This window comes from Gymnoscopelus braueri (assembly GCF_963280865.1).
Source record: "Gymnoscopelus braueri genome assembly, chromosome: 18".
Taxonomy (NCBI): Eukaryota; Metazoa; Chordata; class Actinopteri; order Myctophiformes; family Myctophidae; genus Gymnoscopelus; species Gymnoscopelus braueri.
The window spans coordinates 50088285-50108818 of NC_137618.1; the positions used below are offsets into that span (position 1 = coordinate 50088285).

Consider the following 20534-nt stretch of genomic DNA (forward strand, 5'->3'; position numbering starts at 1 on the left):
GGGTATTTCCAAACCCTGGAGTGGATTTAGGGGAGCATCAGAGTGTTTGTGTTGGAGTGCCTCAGTGCGGCTGCAGAGTTCATGTGCAACCTCTTGCATGCATGGCTGCGATGTTTCGCGGGGGTCCAAAAGGGTCCGCTATGTTTCACGGGGGTCCCAACACTCCCAGGGGGTCCGCAGACCCCCAGGGGGTCCCCCATGTTTTCTTTTTTTTTCAAAAACGAAAAAAACGAAAAAAAACTTTGTTTTTGTAAATGTTTATCCCACGACACTTTTGTGGGTCTTTGTAAAATCCCGAAGTGGAGTTTTGGTCATTGGAACGGTGATGCACGTCACCCGTTTGTGACGTGGGTATTTTCAAACCCTGGAGTGGATTTAGGGGAGCGTCAGAGTGTTTGTGTTGGAGCGCCTCAGTACGGCTGCAGAGTTCATGTGCAACCTCTTGCATGCGTGGCTGTGGCTTTACAGTTTTCCGTTTTCCTTCGCTGTGTCTGTAGGTCTCCAGGGACCCCCAAGGGTCTCCAGGGAACCCCCAAGGGTCTCCAGGGAACCCCCAAGGGGTCCGCTATGTTTCGCGGGGGTCCGAAGGGCTCCACGATGTTTCGCGGGTGTCCCAAGACTCCAAGGGGGTCCGCGGACAGAGGGGAGCACAGGACACTCAGCGTTGCCATGTCCTCTGATTATACGCGCATTTGCCTTACTTTTCACCACAGCGTTGCCATGTCTGAAAATCATAAGCGACTTTGCCCTACTTTCACACAATACTCTCTCTCACACTGTGAGGTGGCTGTAAGGTGGATCTGCGATGCGAAGTGGACGACGCGTCACACTAGACGTTCGGGCCGCGCAGTTGCCCGAACTTCTAGTATGTAACATATGTATATGTATGTATGTGTGTAACACTAGCAGGTTAGCCTGCCCCAACCCTCCTGATTTCGTGTATAAAGGGGCGGGTGTATAGAGCCGGAGAGAGACTGCGCCTGATCCCATTGGTTCACCGATCTGTCCGTCAACCCCCGCCCCGTTAACACAACATTACGAGCGACGCCCACTGCACTCTGGTTGGTTGGGAAATGAAACACTTCCTCATACCGAGTACACCGACTCGTTGGGCCAGGCTTTTATTTTTTAGCAAAACTAAACAATAAAAGCCTGGAGATCGAGGCTACTAGCAGGTTGACGATGGCTCGTTGAGCCGGTATGTGCATTTAACCACAGAGGCAATCAACAGCTGAAATGGTGGATTTTGGCCAGTCAATTTGAGATGCCAACAGCAACAAAGGTTAGACCTTTATTTGAGATGTATGATGATCAGTTATTATTCCAGTCCTCTGTCCAAGACGTTTTACAACTTCACTTTGACAACTTTCACCTGCATCTCCCTCTCCCTACGGTGGCACTGTGTGTGTGTGTGTGTGTTTGTGTGTGTGTGTGTGTGTGTGTGTGTGTGTGTGTGTGTGTGTGTGTGTGTGTGTGTGTGTGTGTGTGTGTGTGTAGAGGGGGGGGGCAGAGCACTGGTGCAGCGCTCTGGCCCTAATAATGCATTTATTGTAATGGGGTTAGGCCAGTCACGTGAGACAAAGAATATTTTCCACTGCATGTGGAATGTTTATGACTTTATGACTTCCTCTGTTGTGCAAACACACACACACACACACACACAAACAGAGAGTGGAATTGTACAATCACTTCATCAGTCAATTGGACGGTTCAGCCAGAAACCATGTAACCATGGAAACCTAATGTTTCCTGCATGAGTCATCGCGTGTGAAGGAATTCACACACACACACACACACACACACACACACACACACACACACACACACACACACACACACACACACACACACACACACACACACACACACACACACACACACACACACACACACACACACACACACACACACACACACACATGTACACACACACACACACACACATGTACACACACACACACACACACACACACACACACACACACACACGTCCATCCGGTAATGTATGTTTGGTCTCTATTGTAACACTGCTTGTTGGCAATAACTTTTATACTGTTGTAAAGTCTATTTTCTTTTCTTTATTTACCTTTTAAATGGATTTGTAGAGAACATGTCTAAGGGTTCCCACATGTAACATGTGTATGAGGGTTTCCACACATGTATGTAACATTTAACGTTTATATATATGTACATACCTCTGTCCATCCACCGCACACAGGGACACAGCCCACAGGTACAGTATGTTATGTATGTATGTATGTATGTATGTATGTATGTATGTGTATGTATATATGTATATATGTATATATATACAATGTACATACCTCTGTCCATCCACCGTACACAGGGAGACAGCCCACAGGTCAGGGCTGAATTTGGCGAGTTGAGGAATGTAGTCTGCAACCTGGAGACACACAGGTCAGAGGTCAACTCAGAGGTCAGCTCAGAGGTCAAATGTTTCTGTCAACAATCTTTTTCATTTCAAGGACCCCCAGCCACTAGAGGGCACTGTTTACTATGTACCCCTTCCACCCTCTCAGCCGTTGTATAACCCAGGTTAACTGAAACCTCACGTTGCTTTTCTAAAACGTTACAAATAGGGCAACATGATTAATGATTATAGACAGTCGTCAATAATAATTCACAACAAGAACAACTTCTACAAGAAAGCACTTCCTGGCTTCCAGCGGCTGGCAGCACAAACCAGGAAGGGCAACTTTCCAGTCCAGAGTCTACCAGAAGACTGTGTGCCAGTCCAGAGTCTACCAGAAGACTGTGTGCCAGTCCAGAGTCTACCAGAAGACTGTGTGCCAGTCCAGAGTCTACCAGAAGACTGTACCAGTCCAGAGTCTACCAGAAGAATGTGTGCCAGTCCAGAGTCTACCAGAAGACTGTGTGCCAGTCCAGAGTCTACCAGAAGACTGTACCAGTTCAGAGTCTACCAGAAGACTGTGTGCCAGTCCAGAGTCTACCAGAAGACTGTACCAGTCCAGAGTCTACCAGAAGACTGTGTACCAGTCCAGAGTCTACCAGACGACTGTGCAAGTCCAGAGTCTACCAGAAGACTGCGCGAGTCCAGAGTCTACCAGAAGACTGTGTACCAGTCCAGAGTCTACCAGAAGACTGTGTACCAGTCCAGAGTCTACCAGAAGACTGTGTACCAGTCCAGAGTCTACCAGAAGACTGTACCAGTCCAGAGTCTACCAGAAGACTGTATGAGTCCAGAGTCTACCAGAAGACTGTACCAGTCCAGAGTCTACCTGAAGACTGTACGAGTCCAGAGTCTACCAGCAGACTGTACCAGTCCAGAGTCTACCAGAAGACTGTACGAGTCCAGAGTCTACCAGCAGACTGTACCAGTCCAGAGTCTACCAGAAGACTGTACCAGTCCAGAGTCTACTAGAAGACTGTGTACCAGTCCAGAGTCTACCAAAAGACTGTACCAGTCCAGAGTCTACCAGAAGACTGTACCAGTCCAGAGTCTACTAGAAGACTGTACCAGTCCAGAGTCTACCAGAAGACTGTGTACCAGTCCAGAGTCTACCAGAAGACTGTACCAGTCCAGAGTCTACCAGAAGACTGTGTACCAGTCCAGAGTCTACCAGAAGACTGTACCAGTCCAGAGTCTACTAGAAGACTGTGCCAGTCCAGAGTCTACCAGAAGACTGTACCAGTCCAGAGTCTACCAGAAGACTGTACCAGTCCAGAGTCTACCAGCAGACTGTACCAGTCCAGAGTCTACCAGAGAAGACTGTGTGCCAGTCCAGAGTCTACCAGAATACTGTGCCAGATAACTCGTCCACACAGAGAGAAACTAAACTAAACTGTTAGCTCAATCTCATTGTAACTAAGATATTTGATAGAAATTCATATTGTTTTAGTTACTACGTATGTGCTTCCCGTCTAAACTGCTAGCCAAATATGTGAACAGGGCTGAATCACATTTGACTTGCCAATATCTTGTCCTTCTAATAAATAATTCGTATCAAATTCACAACAATAAAATATCAATGCACAATAAAGTGCGGGGTGCGTGATTATTGTGAATCCAATCTGAATAATTCTGTTTAACGACTACGCCACCTTTTGTAAAGAGGAAGGTCCCCTATATACACACTTTTTCCTTTTCAGGCTTTCACAGGTTCGGGTTATACTGGTAAGTTTAGAATACTTTTGGTTTGAGAACACAACACTCAGAAAATCCCATGAGGAACTGGACACGGAAACATGTGTATCAAAAAGGTAAGTCACAATTTATTAGTCCCTAATACAATGGCATCTGTGCCTTAAAATCAATCAAAATAACACTATACTAATAAAATCCTAACTAATTGAACACAGCTGTGATTGATATAACTGATCCAAGGTGTAGATTATAGTGTTTTTTATCACGGAAACCGCTGTCATACAGCTCATCAATATGATAATGATATGATAATGATATGATAATGATATGATAATGATATGATAATGATATGATAATGATAATGATATGATATGATATGATAATTAGAACATACCTGTCCACCAGACAGTTTCTTGGCGCTGTCATACAGCTCATCAATATGAGACGCAAACGACTGGAAGTCTGGAATGACAAACTTCTTTCGAAACGCCTGAGTGAGCAGAACAATGTTGCTCTGTACACACCTGTAACACACGCACACGCACACACACAAAATCATTAAACACCTGCAAAAAAAACTAACACACAGCGACCACCCAGTGTTACCTTATTAATCGAGTTACAGCTGACATCTAGCAGACTGTGTTAGAACAGTATTCTTATGGTAGGCTGCTAAAGCATGGAGTAGGCTACAGCTGACATCTAGCAGACTCACGCACACAAACACTGCCACGCACGCACGCACGCACGCACGCACGCACGCACGCACGCACAGACTAGTATGGGCTAGTAATAATAATAATTATAATTTACTTATACAGTTTATTCAACATGTTATAATGATAATAATTATTCATAATGTAATAATAACTTACTTCTTAAACAGATGTTTATCCAACATAACTCCATCTGAGGTGTTCTTCAAGGTGACCTTCAGAGTATCCATGGTCTCCTTCAGCCTGGGGTCTCCAGTCCTCAGGCCTGTCGTTTTAAGAGCCTGAAATATGATATAAAATATAATATAATATAATGTAATACATATAATAATACAGTCCTCAGGCCGGTGGTTTTAAGAGCCTGAAATATGATATAAAATATGATATAATATAATATAATGTAATACATATAATAATACAGTCCTCAGGCCGGTGGTTTTAAGAGCCTGAAATATGATATCAAATATAATATAATGTAATACATAATAATACAGTCCTCACAGGCCTGTAGTTTTAAAGGTATAGTTCAACCAAAAAAAATCTTATTTTCTATGGATTACACACCCCATGGAGACTTGAATTCATGGAGATTTTTTTGTTTTTGTCAGATTCCTAAGCCAATTATTTGATGACAAGCGGTAAGATGCTAATGTCTCCGGTAGGAGACTCAAAGTCGACACTTTGTGTCTCCTATCGGAGCCGCCACCGCTCATCAAATTATTTGCGTGGGAAAGCGACAAAAACTAAAAAAATCACACCCTGTGTGAAGTGGGCGGTGTCTTGCTAGCTAATCACAATACTGAATGGAGTCAACCAATCATGTACAAAAAATAAATACATTTATTGAAACACTCTTTATGATGGAAGAAACCATAACTTTAAAAAAACAAATTTATTGTTTTTTTAAAGTTATGGTTTCTTATATAGGGCTATGCACATGTGTCATGTGACACTGGCCAATCACAGTCCTGAATAGACTGTGATTGGCCAATCACGGTGCAGGGTTAGGCGGGGTAAATTTTTGGCCAATCACAGCGCAGGATTTGTTGTACAATTATCCAAACCTCACTTATAGGGGCGGTTTCACCGCCCAAAAATCTCCTTGAATTCAAGTCTCCATGTGGTGTGTAATCGAGAGAAAATAAGTCATTTTGGGGGTGAACTATCCCTTTAAGAGCCTGGAATATTATATAACATATTATATATCTCTGTTGTCGGGCAGAAACCAGCTGACCAAAATATTGACTTTTCAGGAAATAAAAAATAATATGTTTTTATAACAACACAACACTGTCTCATCAAAGTTAGTGACTTTATACATTGTCAGATACTTGAATGTGTTCTTATATTATCATCACTTTACCTAAATACATTATATTATTGTCATATTAAGTACATTATATTATATTATTATTATATTAAATACATTATATTATCATCACTTTACCCAAATACTAGGGCTGGGACTCGATTAAAAAATGTTATCTAATTAATTAGAGGCTTTGTAATTAATTAATCGCAATTAATCGCATTTTAATCGCATATCAATATTTGACCTGAGAACAGTGAAAAGCATTTTTTTCGCATACGTCTTTAAGTAGGCCTACATGTACTCAAGAACTGTACTGAAGTACAATTTTGAGGTATTTGCACTTTGAGTATTTCTAATACTTTTACTTCTACTTCACTTTATCTCAGAGGCAAATATTGTACTTTTACTCCACTACAATTATTTGAAAACTAGATTTTGTTTATTATTACAAAAGCTCAAGTGGACTCAGAGCATGCTCTGAGGAAGGCTCATAGCCGAAATGCATAAGCGTTCATTTATTGGTGCGTGTGTGTGCCAATAAAAAAAGTGGAAATGTGAGTACTTTGTCCACTATTTAATTGAAATTTTGATGTGCTACCTTTTTAGGATTTAAAAAGAAATCCTTCTTTTGATGTGTATACTGAACTTTGGGTCTAGCACTCTTTTTAGGATTTAAAAAGAAATCCTTCTTTTGATGTGTATACTGGACTTTGGGTCTAGCACTCTTTTTCTTATTTAAAGCTCAAGTGGAGTTAGGAGGTTTTTCACCATTAATGTGAAGATAGTTAGGAGGTTTGACTGACAGTTTGAGGATCCAATGGAGTTAGGAGGTTTAGTCAGAAGCATGTTTTAATACTTTTCATTGGTTCAATATTTGTAAAACCCACACACACAATAAAGGCTGTTCAATAGCACTGATTTATAAACACACACACAGATGTAAAGGCTGTTCAATAGCACTGATTCATAAGAATAAAAAACAAATGGAGAAAAGGCAGCTGGTTTCTGCCCGACAGCGATGATATAACACACATAATAATAATCCAGTTCTCAACCCTGTCTGTGTGTGTCTGTGTCTTACAGTAATGAACTTGTGAGCAGGGATCTTCTCCTGTCCTTCAGCGATGGTGTAGAACAACAAGTCCTCCAGACTGGGCAGGATGCCTGCATGTCTTCTCCTACACACACACACACACACACACACACACACACACACACACACACACACACACACACACACACACACACACACACACACACACACACACACACACACACACACACACACACACACACACACACACACACACACACACACACACACACACACACACACACACACGTAAGATGACAATACAAACTAATGCACTTATAATATTAACTTAAAACATTTCCTCAGCTTTGCAGTGAATTCACTTTTTCTGTTGTTTTTAGTTTTGAAATAAAGGCCCAAAATAATCACTTCAAAATAAAACACTGTTGGAAATTATTCACACGCTAAGTAAGAGACATGATATGTATGACCCTTCTGGCTTTACATATATGTACAGTAGTTACATACATGAATAAATGTTGTTAAATTATAATATATATATATATATATATATATATATATATATATATATATATATATATATATATATATATATATATATATATATATATATATATATATATATATATAGTAGAGTAGATTATATCTATATCACTACCAGGTGTCTATAAGACTATATAAGACTAAATAGTACATGTATGCAAATGTTTACATGTATGTAAATAAACATGCACAAGTAGGTAAATAAACATGTACATGTATGTAATTAAACATGTACAGGGAAGTAAAACAAACTGACTAAGATGCAAGGAGAACATGCAGGATAACATAACAACTCTAGAGTTAGTTTCTATGATATGAAATGAGTCATATTTATACTTACATACAACATAAAGCAGGCAGAACCAGAACCACAGACAGACAGACAGAAAGAAAGAAAGAAAGAAAGACGGAAAGACAGACAGACAGACATAAAGAAACATGCAGAGATAAAAAACAAAAAAAAATGCATTAACAATCAGGCATGATGGAGACAACACTGACATGCAGTTATTATTACATTAATACTTATTATACATTAGCACACACACACACACACACACACACACACACACACACACACACACACACACACACACACACACACACACACACACACACACACACACACACACACACACACACACACACACACACACACACACACACACACACACACACACACAGGTTCTAAACCAGTGATTGTCAAAAAAAATTATGTCAAGGAACCCTAAATTAAAAGGTTAGCGCTCGGGTGGCGCAGTGGTAAAGTCACTGCCCACCACCACTGAGGTTGTGGGTTCGAATGCACCGTGGTGTATCCGGCTTTGTCGGGCGTCTACACGAACACAATTGGCCCGGGAGGGAAGCCGGGCGGGGAGGAGGAGGAGGGTGATATCGGTCATTGCACCTACTCCTACGGGCTCAGCGGGGAGTGTTGGGCGGGATGAAGGCTCTACGTCCTCCCGGTGGGGGTTCCTCACTGGCAGGTCAGTAGGATACGACAGCAGTGACAACACAGACATGTGTGTGAAGAGGAAACATAACGACTACATTGGGGAGAAAAAGGGCTAAAAAAATATTGTCTACTCTAAATAAAAGAATAGTTAAAACGTATTTGGCCAGGGACCCCCATCGGAAAAGGTTTTGTGCCAGGGACCCCCACTACCCCAAGGGACCCCCACTACCCCCAGGGACCCCAGAAGAGAAGATTTGTGCCAGATTTTTAAAAAGCTTTCAGCGATAGCAGGTCAAAGGTCACTCATAACATTATTGTGGCTGCTCTCCTTCACTGCTTGGCTGAGACAGATAATACAGGTCATGTGATTCAGCTGATAATGATGACATCATCACGTCATCGCGGGCCGTACAAAGTCAAAGTCACTAGAGATCTATGAATCCTGAAAGTGACGGTGATCTTGGCGTACGCCCGTTTTTTTGTCTGTGCACGTTTGATAAATGAGGGCCATTGTGTGTGTGTGTGTGTGTGTGTGTGTGTGTGTGTGTGTGTGTGTGTGTGTGTGTGTGTGTGTGTGTGTGTGTGTGTGTGTGTGTGTGTGTGTGTGTGTATGTGTTGCCAGATTTTGTGAGAGAAATAAGCTGCCAGGTCTATGAAAACAAGCAAACCAAAAGAAGTGACTATTACTATTACTATCAAGTCACATGAGTAGGCCTACTTTAAACCTATATGCAGCGGCTATTAGAAAATAGCTGATCTACAAGCTCACAACGCGTCATGTTGTGAGCTTGTAGATTGGCTATTTCAAAAAGAATCTTGAAATAAAATGTGGAATATTTGGAAGTTTTTGAAACATTCTAACAACACATCTGGAACAGGCTCCCTGGCACAAAACGTTTTCAGTTGGGGGTTAGAGACAAATACATTAATTAAAGCCCAAAAAAACGCAACCCTGAACTCCCAAAATGTACAAGCAACTTTACAGAAAAAGAAGCCCAAAGTTGCTATAATAAGCCGACATGGCAACACTGGTAGGCGGTGAGCAGGGGTCATGCCGGGTCAGACGGGGACTTGAATTCCTGGAATGCCCTTGAAATAAGCCCCGCCCACTGCGCCCGGCGCTGTGGATCCCAACGGATTAATAAAACCAACATCATGCCATGATGATTCACACAACGCTCTATTAAATACACCTCATAAAATACATGAAATATTAAGAGAGAAGAGTCTAGGACACGTGGAGCGTTGTCCAGCGTGTTTTAGAGAAGAGAGAAGAGTCTAGGACATGTGGAGCGTTGTCCAGGGTGTTTTAGAGAAGAGAGAAGAGTCTAGGACGTGTGGAGCATTGTCCAGGGTGTTTTAGAGAAGAGAGAAGAGTCTAGGACATGTGGAGCGTTGTCCAGGGTGTTTTAGAGAAGAGAGAAGAGTCTAGGACGTGTGGAGCGTTGTCCAGGATGTTTTAGAGAAGAGAGAAGAGTCTAGGACGTGTGGAGCGTTGTCCAGGGTCTTTTAGAGAAGAGAGAAGAGTCTAGGACGTGTGGAGCGTTGTCCAGGGTGTTTTAGAGAAGGGAGAAGAGTCTAGGACGTGTGGAGCGTTGTCCAGGGTGTTTCAGAGAAAAGAGAAGAGTCTAGGACGTGTGGAGCGTTGTCCAGGGTGTTTTAGAGAAGAGAGAAGAGTCTAGGACGTGTGGAGCATTGTCCAGGGTGTTTTAGAGAAGAAAGAAGAGTCTAGGACGTGTGGAGCGTTGTCCAGGGTGTTTTAGAGAAGAGAGAAGAGTCTAGGACGTGTGGAGCGTTGTCCAGAGTGTCTTAGAGAAGAGAGAAGAGTCTATGACGTGTGGAGCGTTGTCCGGGGTGTTTTAGAGAAGAAGAAAATAGTCAAGGATGTGTGGAGCGCTGTCCAGGGTGTTTTAGAGAAGAGAGAAGAGTCTAGGACGTGTGGAGCGTTGTCCAGGGTGTTTTAGAGAAGAGAGAAGAGTCTAGGACGTGTGGAGCGTTGTCCAGGGTGTTTTAGAGAAGAGAGAAGAGTCTAGGACGTGTGGAGCGTTGTCCAGGGTGTTTTAGAGAAGGTTCAGACAGCATTATTGTGTTAGCTGATCTAAGTGAGTGGGAGGGGTTGTAGGGTTGGTGGAGCAACAGGGAGCGAATGGAGGGAGAGTATTGTAAGGATGTTTGCTTCAGTACCTTGTTGTCACACTGAATAATGCTCAGAGTCAGCACTTCTAAATGTGTACACACACACCTGTCTAGAGAACAAACACTCCAGGTAAAACCAGGGCAACACACACACACACACACACACACACACACACACACACACACACACACACACACACACACACACACACACACACACACACACACACACACACACACACACACACACACACACACACACACACACACACACACACACACACACACACACACACACACACACACACACACACACCTCCCCCCAAAACAATAGCTGATCTATAAGCTCACAATGTGTCGTGCTGTGACAAGTTGTGAGCTTGTAGATCAGCTATTTTCACTATGTTTGTGTGACACAAGTATAGGATATAAATGTAAAATAAATAAATAAAAATACAAAGTTGAAACATGGAGATGCAAGGTTTCTGCCCGACAGCAACGATATGCTGTAGCTCAGGGTTTCTCAATGTGGGTGTCTTGGCACCCTAGTGTGTTGTGGCAACCTAGGGTGTCGTGTCGTGACACCCTAGGGTGCCTCAGAATACTTTGATCATATTTGTAATTCATGGATATCACTTCAGTTCAACCACTTAGACCCTCTAGACTAGACTTAGTGAAACTGTACTTGGCGCGTTCTTTTTCCATCTCTCCGCCAAAAATAGCAAATCTACAAGTTGTGTTCAAGAGGTTAAAATTCAAGTATAAAGTTATTTTCAATCTGTTCTAATGATGGAGACAGAAATTCTCTACATGAAAGCCTACATGAATGACATATTATGATACCAATCACATCGCCATGAATGGAATACGTTTGCATATTAATTTATTTACCCCATACGGAGCAGTGCGCGTTCGAGTTACACTAAAATAAAGCAGTCAGACTCGGGCAGGCTGCAGTGATTCCGTGCCGCCACGTTAATAAGCGATTGGAGCGTCGGGTTTATATCCTAAACCCAGCCAGGTTGTAGTCTTCAAAACTCTCTATGACATAACTCCATACCATAGGACAAGCTACTGTAAGTTTGTACACCTCACTGTCCATGAAAAGATGGTCGGGAGTCCAGAAAATGCGCTTGCAGAAGCGCTCGTATATTTTGAAAATAGCAGATCTACAAGCTCACAACGCGTCACGATGCGACCCATTGTGAGCTTGCAGATCTGCTATTTTCAAATAGCCAATGCAGCCAGATCTGCAATCTTAACCGAATGACTGTTAAAGCAGTTTGTTTAAATTACTTTATAAAATGTTATATTTTCACAGGGATTATTTATTAGTGTACTGTAGATATACATTTAGGAGTGGATTATGTGTCCAGATGCCTGTCAGACAGTCAGACAATGCTGCTCCGCAGGTCTAGGATGGAATAAACGGGCACAGCCAAAGTCAACAACTGCTATCGACCAGACGTGAGATATCAGCGGTAGGATGAAGCAAACGTCAGGATATATTGATAAATGCCGAAAGTTGCGGTGATCTCGCCGTACGCCCATTATTTGGTCTGCGCCGCGTTGATAAATGAGGGCCAGTATGACTATAGTACACACACACACACACACACACACACACACACACACACACACACACACACACACACACACACACACACACACACACACCTCAAGTGCCTCAACGTGAAACTGCAATGACTTTCAAACATTAACTAGTTACTACCTAATAATGATTATTAGGTTTGCTGATTAACCAGAGAGGAGGTCAAAGTTCAGCCAGTTCATACTCCTCAGTTGGCCTCTAAGCTTCATGACCTGGATCTATAGATCTACATGTCCTCTGGTCCTATAGATCTACATTCTACATGCATGTATATAGATCTACATTCTACATGTCCTCTGGTCCTATAGATCTACATTCTACATGTCCTCTGGTCCTATAGATCTACATTCTACATGTCCTCTGGTCCTATAGATCTACATTCTACATGTCCTCTGGTCCTATAGATCTACATTCTACATGTCCTCTGGTCCTATAGATCTACATTCTACATGTCCTCTGGTCCTCACTACGATCACCTCATAGTCTCAAACACACTTCCACGTGTGGAACATTAACACATATCTGGATTACACACTACACACACACATCTGGATTTCACACTACACACACATCTGGATTTCACACTAAACACACTACACACACATCTGGATTTCACACTACACACACATCTAGATTTCACACTACACACACATCTAGATTTCACACTACACACACTACACACACACATCTAGATTTCACACTACACACACATCTAGATTTCACACTAAACACACTACACACACATCTAGATTTCACACTACACATACACTACACACACATCTAGATTTCACACTAAACACACATCTAGATTTCACACTACACACACACATCTGGATTTCACACTAAACACACTACACACACATCTGGATTTCACACTACACACACACTAAAATGTCCTCTCAGTACAGGGTTGTGTAGCATGGAATGGCCTCCCTCTGCGCATAAGGGATTGTGCTACATTTCCATCTTTTAGATTCAATCTGAAAAGATGGTTGCTTGAAAACCAAAGCTGCAACCATTTGTGATCATGTTTTAGGTTTATTTTTATGCTGTGTTCCCTATGTAATGTTATGTAAATGTATTCCACCGTTTGTCTGTATGTTTTCTGATTTTATGTTTTGTGTGAGGACTGCGGATGAAAATTAGCATCTTTTCTAAATCCGGTGTATTTACGTCCATGTGACGTCCATTAATATGCTCTGTCCTGTCCAGATAAAGTAAAGTAAAGTACTACACACACATCTAGATTTCACACTACACACACACATCTAGATTTCACACTAAACGCACTACACACACACATCTGGATTTCACACTACACACACACACTACACACACATACATCTGGATTTCACACTAAACACACACGGATTTCACACTACACACACACTACACGTACACACATATGGATTTCACACTACAACATGAACTGAATCACTACAGCAGGAGGGAAGAGAACAAGTGGTTAGGGTTAGTACCTAAATAACCTAAGGGTTAGTTAGTAGTTAGTTGTAGGGTTAGTGTAGGGTTAGTACCTAAATAACCTAAGGGTTAGTTAGTAGTAGGGTTAGTGTAGGGTTAGTACCTAAATAACCTAAGGGTTAGTTAGTAGTTAGTAGTAGGGTTAGTGTAGGGTTAGTACCTAACTAACCTAAGGGTTAGTTAGTAGTAGGGTTAGTGTAGGGTTAGTACCTAACTAACCTAAGGGTTAGTTAGTAGTTAGTAGTAGGGTTAGTATAGGGTTAGGACCTAACTAACCTAAGGGTTAGTTGGTAGTTAGTAGTAGGGTTAGTGTAGGGTTCACTATAGCAGGCGTCAATGGAACCATTCATGTCCTCGACATGCATGGTTCTCAGCACTCAGCACTCCTGATCTCGGGCGAGGTCAAAATGCAAGTTGAGGAAACCCTCAGTAACAAACTCGGTAAAACACAATCCATTATTTGTGGGTCCAAACATTCCCTTAGTAGGGCATATGCAAATGATTTCAAGGTCAGAGTTGACATTATAGTAATATCAAGCAAAGAAGAGGTATTCTTGACAACAAACTGACGGGTGAAAAAATGGCATCAAAGGTGATCAAGAAAGTGAATAAAAAAACACGATTTTTGCACAGAATTTCCTCTTTTGTCAACAGAAGTGCTCTCAAGACTCTGGCTGGAGCCTCATTCAATGATTATGCTTTAACCTCATGGTTCTACAACATCTTAGTGTCACCAAAAACTAAGCTTCAGACCTCCCAAAACAAACTGCTACGACTACTTCTCTGCCTTAAAGCCCATGACCCACCTGATTCCAACACTTTGCTAGTTTGGGATGGCTCAGGGTAGAAGACAGGGTTCATCAAATAAAAAATGTATTTGTATTTAAAATAGTTAAAGGGACAATGCCCACAATTCCTTCAATGCCCTCATACCTGACTAACTACTTCTCCACAGTGAGTGACACGCACAGACACACCACTAGAGGGAGCAGCCATGATCTGGTAACACCCATCTATAGAACAAACATGGGAACATTCTACTACTCTGACATCAAAGTGTGGAACGCCCTGACAGCATGACAGCAGACATCACACGCCCTGACAGAAAGACCCCGCCCCCATTGTTTTGTGTACATGAACTAAAATAAAATACATTAAAATGAGTGAGTACAATGCATGAGTTACTGTTGATGTATAGTCCTATAGGTCCCCCCCCCCACACACACACACACACACACACACACACACACACACACACACACACACACACACACACACACACACACACACACACAGTTTCACTTTGACACACATGGCAGCAACAGCCTGCATGCGTTCAGTGTGTAGCATTAATGTGTACTTTACCGTTACGTGGTGTTTATTACGTTTATAACATCAGTGTAGTAGTGTATAGTTGTGTGTATGGTGTGTAGTAGTGTATCGTTGTGTGTATGGTGTATAGTAGTGTATCATTGTGTGTATGGTGTGTAGTATTGTATCGTTGTGTGTATGGTGTATAGTAGTGTATCATTGTGTGTATGGTGTGTAGTATTGTATCGTTGTGTGTATGGTGTATAGTAGTGTATCATTGTGTGTATGGTGTGTAGTATTGTATCGTTGTGTGTATGGTGGTGTGTAGTAGTGTATCGTTGTGTGTATGGTGTGTAGTATTGTATCGTTGTGTGTAGTAGTGTATCGTTGTGTGTATGGTGTGTAGTATATTATTATTGTGTTATAATACTATACTACTGTTTAAACACATTTGTATCATATTTTTGGCATTATGCCAAGGCTACGCCTGTTATGAATAATCATGCTTCTGATCAAGGCTACGCCTGTTATGAATAATCATGCTTCTGATGACGTCAAGGATTACTAAACTTATTAAATGTAGTTTAAACACTCACTGTAGCCTAGCAACCATAAACTACATATAAAAGCATAATGTTCATCATGAATGAAACACTGTTGTCCTCATTGACTGTAACGTGCGCTCTGAACTGTAGTCACTTCTCACTGAAACAAAGACACTGTTATGACTTTCAAAGACTTGTCTCTGCGGTGGGTCACGTGTCAGACCGCCATCTTTATATAATATTACATACATCTTTATTAATATTATATTAACTACAGTTTATAAAGACTTGTCTCTGCGGTGGGTCACGTGTCAGACCGCCATCTTTATATAATAATACATACATCTTTATTAATATTATATTATTATATAATATTATATTAACTACAGTTTATAAAGACTTGTCTCTGCGGTGGGTCACGTGTCAGACCGCCATCTTTATATAATATTACATACATCTTTATTAATATTATATTATTATATAATATTATATTAACTACAGTTTATAAAGACTTGTCTCTGCGGTGGGTCACGTGTCAGACCGCCATCTTTATATAATAATACATACATCTTTATTAATATTATATTATTATATAATATTATATTAACTACAGTTTATAAAGACTTGTCTCTGCGGTGGGTCACGTGTCAGACCGCCATCTTTATATAATATTACATACATCTTTATTAATATTATATTATTATATCATATTATATTATTATATTAACTACAGTTTATAAAGACTTGTCTCTGCGGTGGGTCACGTGTCAGACCGCCATCTTTATATAATATTACATACATCTTTATTAATATTATATTATTATATCATTTAATATTATTATATTAACTACAGTTTATAAAGACTTGTCTCTGCGGTGGGTCACTTGTAAAATAATATGACTCAAGTGCGGTGGAGAAATGCCATTGACCAGACCTGTAGGTGGCGCACTTGAGTAACTAAAATAACAACTGTCTAGATGACGTTATTATTTTTCTATAATAAAGTGTATTTTTACATAAAACACGTCAGAGAATATTCTGTCAACAGCCTTTATTGTTTCAATGAGCAGAGAAATAGTTGTATTTATCTTTACTGCAGTTTATAAAGTCTAATAGACAGTATAGTGATACTAGCTTCTATAGCAGGATGTCATATTATAATATTATATTATTATTCTAACTACAGTTTATAAAGTCTAATAGACAGTATAGTGATACTAGCCTCTATAGCAGGATGTCATATTATATTATTATATTAAAGGTAGGGTAAGTGATTTGCTTTGGTTAAAATAAGTGTTAAATAGCTCTATATTCTGATAGTACTCATTGCTATAGAGTGTTTGTTCAGTATTAGGAGTCTCCTTGTCTCTCCACCTCTTTATTAAACAGAAAATACATTTTCGTTTCAGTTTCAGTTTCATTTCCAATTTTATCCAACCAGGACAGAGAACTCAATCAGGACACAGATTAAACAAGTGAAATTGGAAGTGATGACACTAAGAAATTAGCAGACAAAATTGGAACTGGAACACTATACAAATTAAGCTTAAAAATTGGTACTTTCTCCTGATTGGCTGAGATTGAGACATCTGTTCCTGAAAAAACACTCTATAGCAATGATTACTATCAGAATATAGTATTTTAACCTTTTAACAAAATACTTTTTGTTTTAACCAAAAAATATCACTTACCCTACCTTTAACTACAGTTTATAAAGTCTAATAGACAGTATAGTGATTTATAATAATATACATTACATTACAGTCATTTAGTAGACGCTTTTATCCAAAGCGACAATAAAGCGACAATAAGTGCATTCAGCATAGGTAGGCAAGAAAACTACTAATCACCAGAAGTCTTCTAAAACAAGCAACTAAGAGTATACCTAGTGTTAGGTTATATTATTATATTAACTACAGTTTCTAAAGTCTAATAGACAGAATAACATGAAGCTGACACAGCGGCTCATGCAGAGACAGTCCTGAAACATGACCGTCATACCATGACAGTCATGGCGCTGCTTGTTCCTGTTTTTTGAATATTTTACATTTACAACCGGTACATCTACATTAACGTTCAAATTTCAAATATAAAGTGTTGAACTCACGGTCATGGATGTTACAAGTTAAAGCGCCATGGTCTAAATACCCGTATCTCCCGTAATGTTAAATAAAAAGCATTTTAATCCAATTGGTGGCCATTTTCTTCGAATTTTCACTATATGCTTTCAACTACGCGCCCCTATCCGTTGGGAGATGTACTGCACGTTGATACTAATACAAAAATAATAAAATAAATGAAAATGGCCGCCGATCGGATTAATAAGCTTTTTATTGAACAATACGGAAGATAAGGGTACATAGACCCAGGCACTTTAACTTGAAACATCCGTGGCCGTGAGGTCAGCACTTTATATTAGAAATGTGAACGTTTATGTAGATGTATGGGTTGTACATGTAAAACATTCAAAAAACAGGAACAAGTGGCGCCATGACGCTTCCTCATGTGAACATGGCTAACAGAGATACCAGGCTCTATAGCAGGATGTCATATTATATTATATTATTATCTTATTATCTTCACTACAGACGGTCTAGTGAATAACATGGACCTGACAGCCTGACACAGCGGTAGATAGATCTGTAGATCTATAGATCTATATCTACAGAGACAGAGCAGCAGGATGTCTGCGGTGACTCAGAGGTGACAGTAAAGACACTGACATCACGATAAGCCGATTAATCATGTATCTGATCATAACTATAATAATAATAATAATAATAATAACAATAATAATAATATTAATAATAAATAGTAATTACTTTTCGCTGCTGGTATCGGGGGCGGGGCTGGTCGTCGGGGCAACAGAGTCACTTTTAGTGCAATAATAATAATAATAATAATGATGATGATGAGGAGGAGGAGAGCCGGGGGTCCAACGTGGGGCCCGCGGACCCCCCAGCAGCCTCCTACCAACAGACCCACATGGCGTGTTGATGCTGTGAGATCTGTTGTGGTTAGATGTGTAGATCCAGGCTCTCCTCAGCACTGAGGTCTGTGGCCTCAGATAGAAGAACATCTCAATGTGGAGCCAGACGTCCTGAAGGAGAAAAGACCTTTAAATCCACGAGATGAATGGAAGTATTAAAGTAGTTAAAGTGGTTAAAGTAGTTAAAGTAAAGTAATTAAAGAAGTTAAAGTAGTGAATGTCGTTCACATTGAGCTGAAACAGAACAAACCCGTCTGACGGAGCTATAAATACTCAGCCTCAGAGTCCCCGCCCACCCGACGCCTCTATTGGTCACCACCGCCACTAGGCCCCGCCCACTAGACACCGCTATTGGTCGCATACCCGAAGCCCCCCACCCCCAGAACAACGCAGATCTACAAGCTCACTGCACGTCGCCTCCACGACGCGTGGTGAGCTTGTAGATCTGCGTTGTTCTCGTGCACGCAACACCGCGGCACGGCGGAGCATAAGTACAAGTTCAGGCTTTGGACGTGGAAACACGACGCCCAGTGACGTCATTCCCACGTTCTATTGGACGGCACGTGTGTCCGTCAAATGACGTCACGTGTGTACGTCAAATGACGCACGACTCCATAAATAGAAGGAGAAAAAATGAGCGGACAAAACGTGAATTATATATATATATATATATATATATATATATATATATATATATATATATATATATATATATATATATATATATATATATACATTACACATTACACACACACACACATCACGTGACACGTGTATACACGTGATAATATAATGTATTTAATATAATAATAATATAATAAGATGTATTTAATATAATAATAATATAATATAATCTATTTAATATAATAATAATATAATATAATGTATTTGGGTAAAGTGATGATAATATATTGTATTTAATATAATAGTAATATAGTATAATGTATTTGGGTAAAGTGATGATAATATAATGTATTTAATATAATAATAATATGATATAATGTATTTAATATGATAATAATATAGTATAATGTATTTGGGAAAAGTGATCATAATATAATGTATTTAATATAATATAATATAATATAATATAATATAATATAATATAATATAATATAATATAATATAATGTATTTGGGTAAAGTCATGATAATATAATGTATTTAATATAATAATAATAAAATAATGTATTTAATATCATTATAACATAATATAATGTATGTGGGTAAAGTGATGATAATATAAGGTCACATTCAAGTATCTGACAATGTATAAGTCACTAACTTTGATGAGGCAGTGTTGTGTTGTTTTAAAAACGTGAATTTCCTGAAAAGTTAATATTTTGGACATAGCTGGTTTCTGTCCGACAGCAGAGATATTTATTAATATTATATTATTATAGATTACATATATATTACAGTGTCCGACAGCAGAGATATTTATTAATTATATATTATTATACATTACATATATATTACAGTGTCCGACAGCAGAGATATTTATTAATATTATATTATTATACATTACATATATATTACAGTGTCCGACAGCAGAGATATTTATTAATATTATATTATCATACGTTACATATATATTACAGTGTCCGACAGCAGAGATATTCATTAATATTATATTATTATACATTACATATATATTACAGTGTCCGACAGCAGAGATATTCATTAATATTATATTATTATACATTACATATATATTACAGTGTCCGATAGCTGAGATATTTATTAATATTATA

At 39.8% G+C, this 20534-nt stretch overlaps 1 protein-coding gene across 5 annotated transcripts in view; it reads right to left on the reverse strand.

The window, feature by feature from the left end:
• Positions 1–19045, reverse strand: part of LOC308073782 (glutaminase kidney isoform, mitochondrial-like) — a 65983-nt gene extending 46938 nt beyond the window's left edge. For 4 of the 5 annotated variants that reach the window (XR_013932042.1, XR_013932043.1, XR_013932044.1 and 1 more), the window contains exons 1-5: positions 18615–19045; positions 7236–7332; positions 5002–5123; positions 4521–4650; positions 2325–2404 (exon numbers count right to left, since the gene is read on the reverse strand). Coding sequence is in view for 2 of the 5 variants with exons in the window: in XM_080412923.1 (XP_080269049.1) it covers positions 2325–2404; positions 4521–4650; positions 5002–5123; positions 7236–7332; positions 18615–18871 (686 nt within the window). In the remaining 3 variants the exon portion in view is untranslated. The remainder of the gene's footprint in view (positions 1–2324; positions 2405–4520; positions 4651–5001; positions 5124–7235; positions 7333–18614) is intronic. The other variant, XM_080412924.1, reaches the window with a different exon arrangement.
• Between the last annotated feature and the right edge of the window lie 1489 nt (positions 19046–20534).